Genomic DNA, 14,706 nt, shown 5'->3' with positions numbered 1-14,706 from the left:
CAGCCGTTGGGCCTCTGCCTTCAGTTCAGGGCATCATGATCCCAGGTCCAGGGATCAAGTCCTGCATTGGGCTCCCTACAGGGAGCCCATGTCTCCCTCTGTGTATGTCTCTGCCTCTCTCTGTCTCGAAAGAAAGAAAGAAAGAAAGAAAGAAAGAAAGAAAGAAAGAAAGAAAGAAAGAAAGAAAGAAGAAAGAAAGAGAAAGAAAGAAGGAAGGAAGGAAGGAAGGAAAGAAAGAAAGAAAGAAAGAAAGAAAGAAAGAAAGAAAGAAAGAAAGAAAGAAAGAAAGAGAAGAAAAAGGACATTTGGGTGGCTCAGTCGGTTGAGCATCCAACTCTTGGTTTTGGCTCAGGTCATGGTCTTGGGGCCTTGAGACTGAGCACTGCACATCAGGCTCTGTGTTCAGCAGGGAGTCTACTTGAGATTCTCTTCCTCTGCCTCTCCTCCCACTCACTAGCCCTCTCTCTCTAAAATAAATAAATCTTAAAAAAAAGAAGAAGAAATAATACTAAATAATCCCAAAGACAACCACTCTTAACATTTACATGAGTTTGTTTTATGTGATGTGTGGGTGTGCATGTACAGTGCCTGCGTGTGTATGTATAACACAAAATGGGGATAAAACCATATATAATGCTATCTATGTAGTTTTATAAATCTATTTTTATTTGCCCATAACCTCAAACATTCCTCAGAAATAGCAGATTTAGTGATTTCAGGAGATGTCCTCGCATTGACCCCACTATAGTTTATTAAACTGATCCCTTCCTACTGGACATATAGGTTGCTTCCAGTTCTTTGTACTTTCAAATAAAAGTAAAATGGATGCCACCCACCCAGACACCCCCTCCTTATTGCTTTAGAGTAAACCCCAAAAGTAGAATTAGTGGGCAAATATTTACTATTTAATGGTTACTGTTGATTTTTAAAAGGTACGTTTTTTGGTGAGGTTAAATATGAAACCTGTAGTAATCAACAATTACTTGTAGTAATTTGTATTTGTGAATGCATATGATATGGCTGACTTTTTCCCCTTTTTTAAAAGATTGTTATTTTGGAGAAATTTTAGGTTCATGGAAAAGTTATAAAGCTGTTATAAAGAGTTCCCATATGCCCTCCTATCCAGTCTCTGTCGTGTTGACATCTTACATAACCAGGGTACATCTGTCACAGCTAAGACATTAATATGGGTAAAATTTCTATCAACCTAACTCAGACTTTATTTGGATTTCATCAATTTTTCCACAAATGTCCTTTTGCTGTTCTAGGATTTAATCCAGGATATTTCTCCCCTCTGCCTTTTTTGGGAACTAGCAGTGTTGAAAATAAAAATGCATGCACTATGAAAAAGCATGCATTTTGTAGGGAGCCTGGGTGGCTCAGTTGTTAAGTGTCTGTCTTCGGCTCAGGTCATGATCCTGGGGTCCTGGGATCAAGCCCCCAGTCAGACTCCCTGCTCAATAGGGCATCTGCCGCTTCTCCCTCTCCCTCTGCTGCTCCCCCAGGTTGTGTGCTCTTGCTCTCTCTCTCTGTCAAGTAAATAAATAAATAAAATCTTAGAAAGAAAGAAAGATAGAAAGAAGAAAAAGCATGGGTTTTGCATTTGACTCTGGGAAAACTTGCAACCTAGTTCTCTTGCTGACATTTCCCTTCCTTTCTATGATTCCATTAGATCAGTGCTTGGAATCTGGAAACTGCAGAGCTGGTTTTCCATATCCTGGGAGATGCCTCCGACTGCTGGATGTGCACAGCGGTGCTGGCTTCCCGGGCCACGCTGCTGACCGTGTCTGAGGGCGGCGTGGTCAGTCTGTGGAGCTCAGGCACAGGGAAACTGCAGGGGAGGCACCATTTATCCAGCATCAAAGAAGAAACACCTACCTGTGGGGTCTCGGTCCAGAAGCAAGGAAAGATGGTGACTGGGTTCAGCAAAGGCTCCATCTCTTTGGTAAGCCCTTCTCCTGAATGTGATGCCTGCACTGCTCGGCTCCGAAGCCCTCAGATGTCCTAGAAGTTGGGAGAAACCACTTCACCTTTGCTCTTTTAATAAGTGACATTTGGTTTTTTTAATTTAGGGATTTGCAACTCATAGCAGTTCAGGAAACATCTTTTGGTATCTCCTGGGGGCTCGCTAATTGTTGGCACTCAGTCCTGACAGAAATGTCTCTAGGCATTGCCAACTGGCCTTGGCTGGCGGGGGTGGCACAAAACTGCCCTCCCCACCCCTTGAGAACCACTGCCCCAGACACATGAAGTGAAAAAAGCAAACTTACAGAATAGGGTCTATGATGGATTGTGCAAAAACGATGGTCGTGCAAATGCTCGTCTATGCAAACAGATGCTCAGAAAAGCAGACAATGGTCCCTTCTAGGAAAAACAGAGAATGACAGGAAAGGTGAAGAGATGTTTGTGGTGTGTTCTGGATGCTTCTTCTTCTTCTTTTCCATCTCATACAGTATTGTTGTTTAATTTTTTAAGTTTTTTTTAAAGATTTTATTTATTTATTCATGAGAGACACACAGAGAGAGACAGAGACACAGGCAGAGGGAGAAGCAGGCTCCCTGCAGGGAGCCCCCTGCAGGACTCGATATCAGGACCCTGGGATCCCGAACTGAGCCAAAGGCAGAGGCTTAACCACTGAGCCACCCAGGCACCCATTTTTTTTTTAAGTTTTCAAAGAAATGTGTTTTTTTAATTTTTATTTTTTTTAAGAAAAGTCAGTAACACCTATGAGGAAATTCACTTTGTCCCACCCCTGCTAAATAAAGGTAAACAAATATTTCTTTAAAATATGGCTTGGATTGGTGCAAACGACTCTTTTTTTCTTGGTGCCCCCCATGTGTCCCATCTGTGCCCCTCACCAAGATTATGAGCATAAAATTTTTGGTTCACAGACTGGTGGAGGTCAGATGCTCAAAAATCAGTAGCTGAACTGGAGCTGTAGGAATGAGGAATGAACCATCCTCTTAGGTCCGAACAAAATAAGTTCTGCAACTCGGGAATGGGGAGAAACCAGTGTGTGGATCTTATCTGAGATCTCCGGAGTTCCCCCCTCTGGAGGCAGAAAACAAGTGCTGGAATGTTCTGCAGGTCCCTGAGTTGATGACAAAAACATCAACAGCCATGGTACTAACTGCCACATTGAGAGAGCTGATTGTGTATGGGGTAAGGGCGACCATTCTAGGTACTCCTCAGCCCACGATGGCCCTGGGCAGTGGTCCTGTCCTATCGCCCATTCAACAGATGAGGAAACTAAGGCACCCAGGGCTAAGGCATTTGCTTAGAAACTGGTAAGTGGCAAAGTCTTGCCTCCAAGCTCCTGACCCTGGACCCTTAACCCAGTGGAAATGCTTGATGGGCATCCTTGACTTTGCGCAGGTTTCCCCCGGAGGAGATAGCCTGCTGGAGAAGCTTCCAGAAGCCGTGAGGTTCCTGGTAGTCTCTGAAGATGAGTCCCTTCTCGCTGCAGGTATCGTCTAGCTCTTATTTGGAGCTGTGAGGAGGCAACCCCGGATTTGGTTGGAAGTGCAGAAGAGGGGCTTGGGGCAAGGGGGAGGGCAGTCCTAGACCAGCGGCTGGTAAACCTTTTCTGCAGAGGGCCACACAGTGCACACCTGTGACTGCAGACCCAGTGATCTCTGTCACCACAAATCAAGCCTGCCCCTGTAAAGTGAAAGCTGCCACAGATGATACCTCAAGTGGGTGTGCCAATCACACTTGGTTTATGGAGGCCAGAATTTGGATCTCATATCATGTTCACATGTCACAAAACAAGAATCTTATTTCTATTTTTTTCAACTATTTAAAAATGGTAAAACTCTTCTGAGCTCACTGGTCATACAAAAATAGATGGCGGGCCAGTTTCGGCCCACGGGCTGTAGCTTGCCAACCCCTATTCTGGGCAAATCTCCTAACCTTTCTGGGCTTCCAGTTCATTGGAGGGGGATGAGGGTGGTTTCCCCTGCCAGACAGTTACAGGGATTGAGGGGTGCATGTGAGAGGATGGGGTGCACCCAGGGGCAAGCCAGCCCACACAATCCCTGCTTTCAGGGGCTTCTAGGCTAGCAGACAATAAAGTAGCCACAAGGAAGAGTGGTTGGTGCTATGACCAGACAAGAATCAGGGGTTATGAAAGGGTGTGACAGGGTTCTCCTCTTTATTCTGAAGCAGTTAGGGAAGGCTTCCTAGGAGGTGACCAAGAGTTACTTCACAGCTTGGTTTTTTTTTTTTTTTTTTTTTTAAAGACTATTTTTTAAAGATCAATTTTTCAGGGCACCTGGCTGATTTGATCAGAGTAGTGTGTGACTCTTGATCTCAGGATTGTAAGTTTGAGCCCCGCCTTGGGTGTAGAAATTACTTAAATAATTTTTTTTTTTTTAAAGATCACAGCCAAATTGAGCAGAAAGTACAGAGATTTCCCATATACCTCCTCCCCGCTACACTCACAGCCTCAGCCTCCTTCAATATCAACACCTCCCACCAGGGTGGTCGTTTGCTATAAATGATGAACCTGCATCCACATGTCATCACCCAGAGTCCATAGCTTACCTTATAGTTCACTCTGTGGGTTTGGATAGATGTGGTGGACATATATCCACCACCATAATCTCAGATAGGGTATTTTCACTGCCTTAAAAATCAGCCTGATTTTTATAAAGCCATTTCCAGGGATCAAGTGCTGGCCAGTAGGGCAAACCACAAACACAAATGTGAGCCATGTTTATAACTAAACGTTCTCATGACCCTGTTTTAAAAGACAAAAAGACATCAGGTGTCATTCGTGTTAATATATCTTGTTTAATCCAATACATCCAAAAATTCAGCATGAAATCTATATAAAAATTATTAATGGTGTACTTCACATTTTGGAAAATTCTTGTGCGGAGGATATGAAATTTGGCACATGTTTTACACTAACCGCTCATTTCAAATTGGCCCAACAACAGTAAGAGCCACATGTGGCTCATGGTGACCATACCTACATGGGGAGCACAGGTCTAATAAATAAACACTTACCTTCTAATGACTTATCGATAATGCATCTTCCATCCTGTTTCCAAAAAAATTTCAGGTGGCAGAAGTATGTGTGAAAGGTAGCATGGGAAATAGGAATGAGAGAAGAAAGAGAAACAAAGGGTAGGGGTACAACGTAGAATCAGGACCAAGGCCAAAGGCACGGAGGACCTCAGTGACCTAGAACCTTATCACAGTGGGTCTCAGGTGTGGCTATGTCCAGCATCCAGTGAGGAGGAGCCTGAACAGGTTCCCCATCCACATTTTTGGGAACCCGCCTGTTGCTCGGGAGATGGACCCACATCCCGACTTAGCTAAGATCAGGCAGGGATTTCTTTCAAGTGTCATAAACGGAATTGTGTCTCAAGGGTCCCCAAGATTGCCATCAGGTTTGATGATTTGCCAGGGCTCAGAGACCTCAGGCACATGCTCACAGTTTACCATAGCAAAAGGATACAGATGAAGATCAGTGAGGTGTAGAGAAGCGTGGGGCTGAGTCCAGGTGACACCAGGCATGAGCTTCCAGGTGGCCCCTCCCTGTGGAGCCACGTGGACAGCGTTTCTCTCAGCAACAGTGCATGTGACGACAATGATCTGCCAACCAGGGGAGCTCACCCAGCCTTGGTGTCCAGGATTTTTACTGGGGGTTGGTTGTGTGGACACAGCTGACCACCTGCACAGCTGACCTCGGTCCCCAACCCCCCCTGAGGCCAAGCCTACACTGAGTGTGGTCCCAAAGCTCCCACCCTAAATCGTATGTGAGCAGAGGCCGACCCATGTGGCCCTAGGCCTCAGGAAACCAGGACACTTTGATCAACCAAGACATTCCAGGGGCTTAGAGGACACCTCTCAGGAGCCAGGCCAGGGCCAAACCATTCATGTGCAGGACATGGACAACTCAGGCCTGCTGAGTTAAGCCCTTAGCGCACAAGAACGGAATGCAGATATCCTGATGGACTTGATCCATTGCCTGTAACATCCTTCTATGTGAGCCTCAGGCTCAAGGAGGGTTCGGTAAAATAATTCCATGGAGGAGGGCCTGGAGAGGCAAGAAGATGGACTCTCAGCCCCAGCTTCTACTGCACTGACTTAATTCAGGGGTTTCCAGAAAACTGAGCTGAGATGGTGCAGGGCAGGTGCATGGCACAGAGTCCCGCACCATCACCCCCAGGACGAGCTGCATAATCTGCACTTTCCTGCACTGCCAGGGTCCTCTTAACAAAGCATTCACCCAGCCCATATTTGGAACACAAATGAGCAAGTTGCCTTGGGTGGGGTGCCAGGGAAAATACAGAAGGCCCAGTTAAATTTCAGAGAAACAACAGATCAACTTTTTAGTATAAATATATCCCATGCTATATTTGGGATATACTTATACTAATAACAATTTTCCTGTTCATCTGAAATTCAAATTTAATTGAATTGTCCTGTTGGGTTTTTTGTTTCGTTTTGTTTGTTTTGTTGCTAAATCAAGGCCTCCGCCCTCCCGACTCTTGTCTCTGGCTCCTTCATTCCGCTCCAGCCACATTGTCCTCTGTGTAGCTCCTGAGATGTATACAGGCTTTTCCTACCTCCTGGTCATCCCATGCTGTTCTTACTCTCCAGGGCCTGCCCTCCTCTCAAATGTCTGCTCAAATGTCCTGTGGTTGCTGTAACAAACAACCACACAAATGTGGTGGCTCTAACACAATAGAACAATAGAAATCTCTTCTCTCACAGTTCTAGAGGCCAGAAGTCCAAAACCAAGATGTGGGCAGGGTCATGCTTTCTCTAAAGACTCTAGGGAAGAATCCTTTTTTTTTTTTTTAGGGAGAGAGGGCACACATATGCACACACGAGCCAGCAGGGGCTGGGGTCAGAGGGAGAGGAAGAGAGAGAATCTTAAATAGCTTCCACACCCAGCATGGAACCCAATGCAGGGCTCTATCTCACGACCCTGAGATCATGAGTTGAAATCAAGAGTAGGATATTTAATCAACCAAGCCATACAGACACCCCAAGAAGAATCCCTTTTTTCCTCTTGGCACCCAGTCCTCTGACTTCATTGTCCTTATCACAGATTGCAACTGCTTTCTTTTCCTTCCTATCTGCCTCCCTCCCGTCCTCCCTCCCTCCTATCCTTCCTTCCATCTTCAAAATATATCTACCTTATGTCCAGCTTTGTGATGGGTTCTGGGATGCCATGAGCAGCCCAAACAGGCAGTCCAGCCCTCTGGAAACTAAGTCTTTAAAAAATTTTTTTAATTTATTTATTCATAAAAGACACAGAGAGAGGCAGAGATACAAGCAGAGGGAGAAGCAGGAGCCTGATGCAGGACTCGATCCCAGGACCCCAGAATCATGCCCTGAGCCGAAGGCAGATGCTCAACCACCCATTTCCCCCCTGGAAACTAATAGTCTTGTGATAATAAACAACTTTGCTGTTTTCTTTGAGATTATTAATCACTTGTGGTCAGTTGCTCCCTCCCTGCAACTATAGGGTGGTGAGGATGTCTCTCTTGTTCGCCACTGTATTCTTTCTACCTCCACGTAGAAGGTGCTCAAAAAAATCTTTGTTGACTAAACTGAATTACCCTCAAGCTCCTCCAAGAATGAAAGGGATAATCCCATCCCTTCCATTTCAGGGTTTGGCAGATCCGTGCGGATATTCTTGGCAGACTCGCAGGGGTTTCATCGATTTATGGCCACTGACCTTGAACATGAGGACACCGTGGAGATAGCTGGTTTTGGTCCTGAGAACAATCTGATTGTCACTGCGTCCCGCGATGCACTCATCCAGGTGAGGAGTCATTCTCACCTCTGGAATAGAAAGTATGATTCTTTAGGGGGCTTTTGGCTTTGAAATCTAAAGACTCACAAAAAATGAGTGCAGCAAAACAAGGCTGGTCATTGGGAGGATGTGGGGGAGGGATCTCCTGAGAGCCAGCAACAGATGTGGTGGGGGAGCGGGAGGGACGGGAATTATCAAAATGTCCAACAAAGGATGTAGCATTCCCACTGTACCTGAAAAACTGGGAGGATCTTGGCCTTCAGAGTGGGGCAGGGCTAGGGGGAAGTGGAGGAAGATTCCCATTGAGCTCAAAGTTTTCACACTGGTGAGAGAAGCACATAATAAAATAAAATAGTGGTTCCTAGAGCACCTGGGTGGCTCAGTCAGTTAAGCATCTGACTTTTCATTTCAGCTCAGGTCATGATCTCGGGGTCTTGAGATCAAACCCCATGTGGGGCTCTATATTCAGCAGGGAGTCTGCTTGAGGATTCTTTCTCTTCCCTTGCCCCTCCCCAGCACCTCATACTTGCATGCAAGTGCACAGTTGCTCTTCTTCTTTCACTCTCTCTCAAAAAAAAAAAAAAAAAAAAGTAGCGATTTTCCAGCATTCTGACCTTAGGACCTCTGTATATTCTTAAAGATTATTGAGGACCCCAATGAGCTTTCATTTATGTCGGTTATATCAATTTGATTTACATATTTTTAACAAATGATTTATCTTGGAATAGTTCTCGGATTTACAAAAGAGTTGCCAAAGAAGCACAGAGAACCTGCATATATATCTATTCTTCACCTAGCTTGCTCAATACTAACATCTCATGTCACCAGAACTCTTTACCCAAACTAAAAAATTTATGTGAGGACAATGCTATTAACTGATCTGCAGACTCTGTTCTCATTTCACCAGCTGTCCCATCAATGTCTTTTTTTTTCTTTATTCCAGGATCTAATCTAGGACCCCATGTTGCAGTTACTCTTTATTGGTAATTACCATATTAAAAATTAGAAATGAGGAAATCTAAAAATACAGATAACAGACTTCTATGAAAATAGCTATAGTTTCCAATATAGACAAACAAAGAAAAAACTCATGAAAAGAGTGTCACTGTTGCACATTTGGACAAACCTCTTTCATGTCTGGCTTAATAGAAGATAATTGGCTTCTCACTCATATTCGATTCTGCATTCTCCTACCTGTTGTGATATCACATATCCTGTAGCTTCTGGAAAGCCTCAGTGCTCACTCATGAGAGGAAAGGAGTAGAAAAGGCAAATAACTTCTTGAATTATTATGAAAACAGTTTTGCCTTTGCAAGCCTTCCTGAAAATACCCTCCAGGGGTTGCCTGGATCACACTTTGAGAATTGCTGTGGTAGTGGCTTGGTGAGGTGTGGGGAAGTTTCAGGGGCCGGTGAAAGCCCTTAAACTGCAGCCTGAGAATCCACCTAAGGTGGACAAATAGTCTATGCATATTTCTGAGCTATGACAGTGTAAGGAAGAAGTCAGCTCCGGCCCTCTGTCCATCCTCAGGTGTGGAGCCTGTCGGAGCAGGGGACCCTGCTGGACATCCTGGAAGGTGTCGGAGCCCCCGTGAGCCTGCTGGCCTGGGCTGGGGCCCTGGTGGCATCTGCTTCTCAGCAGTCCTCATCTTTGAAAGTCTGGGATCTCACTTACATTCAGAAGCCGAGGGCCTGCACTCCATTTCTGGATCGTACTGGCCTCACTGCTGTGTCACACAATGGAAGCTACGTTTACTTCCCCAAAATCGGAGACAAGAACAAAGTTACCATTTGGGACTCTGCAGAAGGTCTGTAAGACAGAAGCATGTGTAAGAGCCAAAGCCCGTGTCTTGGTCTGCATGGGCTGCTATAACCAAACACCGTAGGCCGGGTGGTTTCAACAATAGGCATTTATTTCTTACAGTTCTGGAGGCTGGGAAGGCCAAGGCCGAGGCACCAGCAGACCGGTGTCTCGTGACAGCCGGCTCCCCGGTTGCAGATGGTCACTTGCTCATCACATCTTCGCAGGAGCACAGAGAAGGAAGCAAGCTCCCCTGCCACTTCCATAAGGGCACTAATCCCATTGTGGGGGCTCTGCCCTCACGACCCAATCACCTCCCAACACCATCAGGATAGGGAGTTAGGATTTTGACATGTGAATTTAGGGGGACACATTCAGTCCATAACACCCCCATAACTCGGGTCAGGTTGAAACTGGCTAATAGAAATCAGGACTTGATTTTATAAATTTCCAGCATGTGGGTCACCGACCAGCTGGTTGTTAATCCCTGTTTTAGGGCAGGTTTCCTGGAAGCAGGGCATGTGTCGGGGCTATTTGCACAAGGGGTGGGTTGTGGGGAGCTCCTGCAGAAACCGAAGAGGGAGTGAGGGAAGTAGGCAGGGGCAGGAGAGGGACTGAAGCAGCGAAGAGGTGGGCTCAGCCTGGCCCCACGGGGGACAGATTGCACCTCAGAGCTCCATGCTGAAGAGAGAGGGCCAGTCTTTTATATTCCCATTATCGGGCGGTCACCGGCTACAGGCCATTCTGGGTGGTGGGCACAGCCCCAGCATTTTGAGATGAGGGGTTCCCTTCACCTGAGGGCAGTGGGCACCCTTGAGGCTGGGCGCCCTGGCCGGTAAAGGGGATCTGGGCACATCTCCAACTGTGTTTGCTGTAATCTCTGTGGGGCAAATGGAGGAACAGAAATTCCTTGTTACTGATAAAATAATATGAGAAAAGAGATTCACTGTCAAGTCCCTGCATTCATGGATTTGGCAGCTGTTTGGTTAGTGTCGGCTGCAAGATGGGTGAGGTTACAATGTTTGAGGTGCTTGCCTGCTAGATGGGGGGCAAAGCCAGGCACAAAGATACAGGGGATGGAGGGGAATGAGCTAGAAGCCCACCAATGGAAGCCACCAACTAAAGCCGACCAGATTTGGCACACCTATTTGTTTACTGTCTGTGGCAGGGTTGGGACGGGGGGTGGGGGCACAACCATGCAGCAAAAGCTTGGCAGCGGGGAGTATACAGCCTGCAAGGCAAAGATATTTACTCTCTGACCCTTGACCGACGTTTGCAAAGGAAAGGTCTGGGATGAGAGGTCATGCATGTGCGTCTGTCCATTTGTGTCGATGGGGAGCGGAAAGTCATTGGAAGGTGTGAGGCAGGGAGGTGAGAAGATAGGAGGGCAGGTGTGCAAGCAGGGGAACTTGCAGTGAACCGGCTGGGGAGTATGGATGATGAAAGTGGTTTTTAAAATCCTTAAAACTAGGAAAACTGTGGCACAAGCATTCCTCTGAGCTGTTCTTAATGTGGTCTTCTCTCCGTGGCAGGCGAGGAACAAGATGCCCTGGACACCTCCAATGAGGTCAGGTGTCTGGAGGTTGCCCAGCAGGCCAATCTCCTTTTCACCGGCCTCGTTTCAGGGGTTGTCCTGGTGTTTCCCCTGAATTCCAGACAGGATGTGATGTGCATCCCCCCTCCCGAGGCCCGGAAAGCCATCAACTGCATGGCCCTCAGTAAAGGCGAGGAGCGCCTGGCCATCGCCTATGACAGCATTGTCCTTGTGCTGGACATCAGTCCCGGGGATCCCTGTCCGGTTATCGATGGGCCAACATACACCTTCTATACCCAGCTGCCTGAGGCCATCTCCAGTGTGGCCGTTCTGGCTGACTACCGCGTGATCTACGGCATGACCAACGGTGACCTCTTTCTTTACGAGTGTGCGAATTCCAAAGTGTTCCCTCTGGAGGCCCACGGGAGCCAGGTCACCTGCATGCAGGTCAGCCACAAGGAGCAGCTGGCTGTCAGCGGGTCCGAGGAAGCCCTGCTGTGTCTCTGGGACCTGCAGGCCTGCAAGTGGAGGTTCCAGATGAGCTACACGGTGCGTGGCCCACATACCACCTGATGCCAGGTCCTGGCGTTAGAAAGCTGATGACAAATGTCCTGTGTTAAGTGCACAACATGTGCCATTGCCAGGGTTGAGAGTGGGGTGAGGCCAGTGAGAGACACTTGCCTTGGGAGCAAAGTTTAAGGGGCAGCCAAAAAACTCAGCAATCAAGGGAGATGCTATTTTATTATTTTTTTTAAAACACTTTTATTTATTAGAAAGAAAGCATGAGCACAAAGTGTGTGTGTGGGGCGCTCAGGGAGAGGGAGAAGCAGGCTCCCCATCGAGCAGGGAGCTCCATGTGGGCTCGATCCCGGGATCCCGAGATCACGACCCAAGCTGAAGGCAGGCACCCAATCAAGTGAGTCACCCAGGTGCCCAGGAGACGCTATTTTAATGCAACGTTTACAAAAATTGAAACAAATGCAAAAAAATCCACAAAGAACAAAATATCATTTTTATAAAAGATTTTATTTATTTGAGAGAGGGAGAGAGAGTGAGCAGGGAGGAGGGGCAGAGGGAAAAGGAGAAGCAGACTCCCTGCTGAGCAGGGAGTCCAACAACAGCAGGTTCAATCCCGGGACCCTGAGATCATGACCAGATGCCCAACCAACTGAGCCACCCAGGTGCCCCCAGAATATCATTTTAAATAAAGACAGGATCAAATCCTGCATTGGTATGCCCCTGTCTCACCCTTCTTACCCTAATCCTGATGGCTGTTCTTGTGCCTAACAGTTTTGATTGCCTAGTGTGTGCCAGGCCCCTTTCTAGCTGTGGCCAGGGCACACGCTGCCCCACCTCTTAGAGCCACGTTCTCAGAAGGAACACAGTGTGAGCTCTGTGTGGGCAGGATCTTTCTGTGTTTTGCTTGCTGAGGTGGCCCCCATCCCTAAGAGAGCTCCTGACATGTCCTCAGGGCTCAATAAATATTTGTAGAATAAAATGAAACAGCATGGCACCTGGGTGGCTCAGTCCCTTAAGCATCTGCCTTTGGCTTAGGTCATGATCTCAGGGTCTTGGGATCAAGCCCCACATCAGGCTCCCTGCTCAGTGGTGGAGTCTGCTTCTCCCTCTGCCCCTCCCCTCTGCTCATACTCTCTCTCTCTCTCTCTCAAATAAGTAAATAAAATCTTTTTAAAAATTAAATTTAATTTAAAAACTAAAAACAAAGCAGCAAATATATGATGGGCTGTGGAGCAATGAGAGCTTTGAGAAAAGATAGGGCAAGGGAAATGGGGTAGAGTGGCAAGGGCTGCCATTTAGGAAGGTCAAATAAGTCTGGGGGTGCCCGGCTGGCTGAGTCAGAAGAGCATGCAACTCTTGATCTCAGGGTTGTGAGTTCGAGCTCCATGTTGGGTGTAGAGATTATAAGTAAATAAGCTTTAAAAAAAGGTCAAATAAGTCTGGTGGAAGAGAATTCTAGGCAGAAGGAACAGTAGCTGTGAAGTTTCTGAAGATGGAAACTGGCAACGGACTCCTTAACATAAAACGTGGCTCCGGTCCACACTGCCCATCTCATAAGGAGCTGTTACGGGTTTTTTGTATCAGTATAATTAAGGGCTGTGATAAATATATTCATATATTCATATTATGTATTATATTAAGATGCATATTAAACCATCATTCTATAGTTTAATCCTCATAACTGCCTTGTAAAGTTGGTGTTATTATTCCAGTTTTTCAGATGGGGAACAAAGGCTATACTTTTGGTTGCAAGATGTAAAAATTATTCATAAACATAGGGAGATGATCTTGTAATTAAGAGAGTATGTGTGGTTTGACCTTAAAAGGCCTTTGTACCATCTGACCTTTACTTTTATGAAGCTACTATAATAAGGCTGGACTGTTAGTAATCTTTTGTCATGTTGAGATGGGAAATGTCACCATAGCAGTTAAACACATCTAGCTTTTTGTTTCTTTCTTTCTTTCTTTCTTTCTTTCTTTCTTTCTTTCTTTCTTTATAAGTAGGCTCCACACCCAGCATGGAGCCCCAGGTGGGGCTCAAACTCAAGACCGTGAGATCAAGACCTGAGCTGAAATCAAGAGTCAGACACTTAACTGACTGAACCACCCAGGCACCCCCCTCACTTTTATTTTTAAATAAACTTAATTTTTGAATGATTTTTAGATCTACAGAGAAGTCATGAAGATAGTACAAAGGTTCTCCTCTACCTCTTCCTCATCCAGCTTCCCCGATGTTAATATCTTATGTAACTAGAGTACATTTTTCAAGACTAAGAAATTACCACTTGGACAGTATTGTTAACTAAGCTACCAGCTTCTTTGGGGTCATAGTTTTACAATGAATTTCCTTTTCCTGGTCCAGGATCCCATCTAGGATGCCATACTGCATTTAGCATATAGCCTTTAATTAAAGACCATGATAGCTAATGCTTGTAGCATCAAGGTCACTTAAGAAATTAAATCCAATAATTCTTGCACTCCAATGCAAACTGTCTGCAAACCTCTAAGTCCAATCCCTATGAAAATGTATTTTGGTCCTGGGAATATTGGTGATGGAATATACCCATTTCTCCAGGGTTTTGTTGGAGCTGTACCCATGGGGGCTTACATGCCTGGCTTCCAAAACAAATGTCTTGCTATGGGTTTCCTGGGTGTCTCGGTTTGAACTCCAGCTCACTTTGTCTTTTTCTACAGAATTCTTACTGTAGAGGAGTCCAGTGTGTCTGCTTCTCCAAGGATGACAAGTATGTGTATGCGGGCTTGAAGGATCGCTCCATCATTGTCTGGAGTGTGCTGGATGGTGAGTCATTTTGCTTTGAGGGCAATATTGAGCTTAGATCTGGAAAAGAAGGCCTGGTGACAGGCTCTGGGTGTCAAAGGGCCCTGCTTGGGTTCCCCCTTGCTGGGTTCCTCTGCTTAGAGAGGTGTCTGCAGGTCAAGGGGTCCCCCCCTCTCCCTGCTGGAGCTACATCTCCTCTTCTAGACCCATTTTATGGATACCCGGAACTCCAAAACATTCTCCCCACCTGGGATGGTGCCTTCTTTTAGGGCCTGAGCAGGCCTCTTCCCCAAG

The 14,706-nt window shown here is 46.3% G+C and overlaps 1 protein-coding gene across 5 annotated transcripts in view; it reads left to right on the top strand.

Moving 5' to 3' along the window:
* NWD1 (NACHT and WD repeat domain containing 1) overlaps positions 1-14,706 on the top strand; it is a 65,903-nt gene that overhangs the window by 48,074 nt on the left and 3,123 nt on the right. For 3 of the 5 annotated variants that reach the window (XM_072786854.1, XM_072786856.1, XM_072786857.1), the window contains 6 exons: positions 1,673-1,945; positions 3,376-3,466; positions 7,635-7,789; positions 9,311-9,587; positions 11,113-11,663; positions 14,328-14,433. In XM_072786854.1, coding sequence (XP_072642955.1) covers positions 1,673-1,945; positions 3,376-3,466; positions 7,635-7,789; positions 9,311-9,587; positions 11,113-11,663; positions 14,328-14,433 — 1,453 coding nt within the window. The other 2 variants (XM_072786855.1, XM_072786858.1) reach the window with 2 other exon arrangements.

The sequence above is a fragment of the Canis lupus genome, chromosome 19, assembly GCF_048164855.1.
Source record: "Canis lupus baileyi chromosome 19, mCanLup2.hap1, whole genome shotgun sequence".
NCBI lineage: Eukaryota > Metazoa > Chordata > Mammalia > Carnivora > Canidae > Canis > Canis lupus.
Note: the sequence above shows the minus strand (reverse complement) of the source record. Positions and strands in the feature narration are given on the sequence as shown.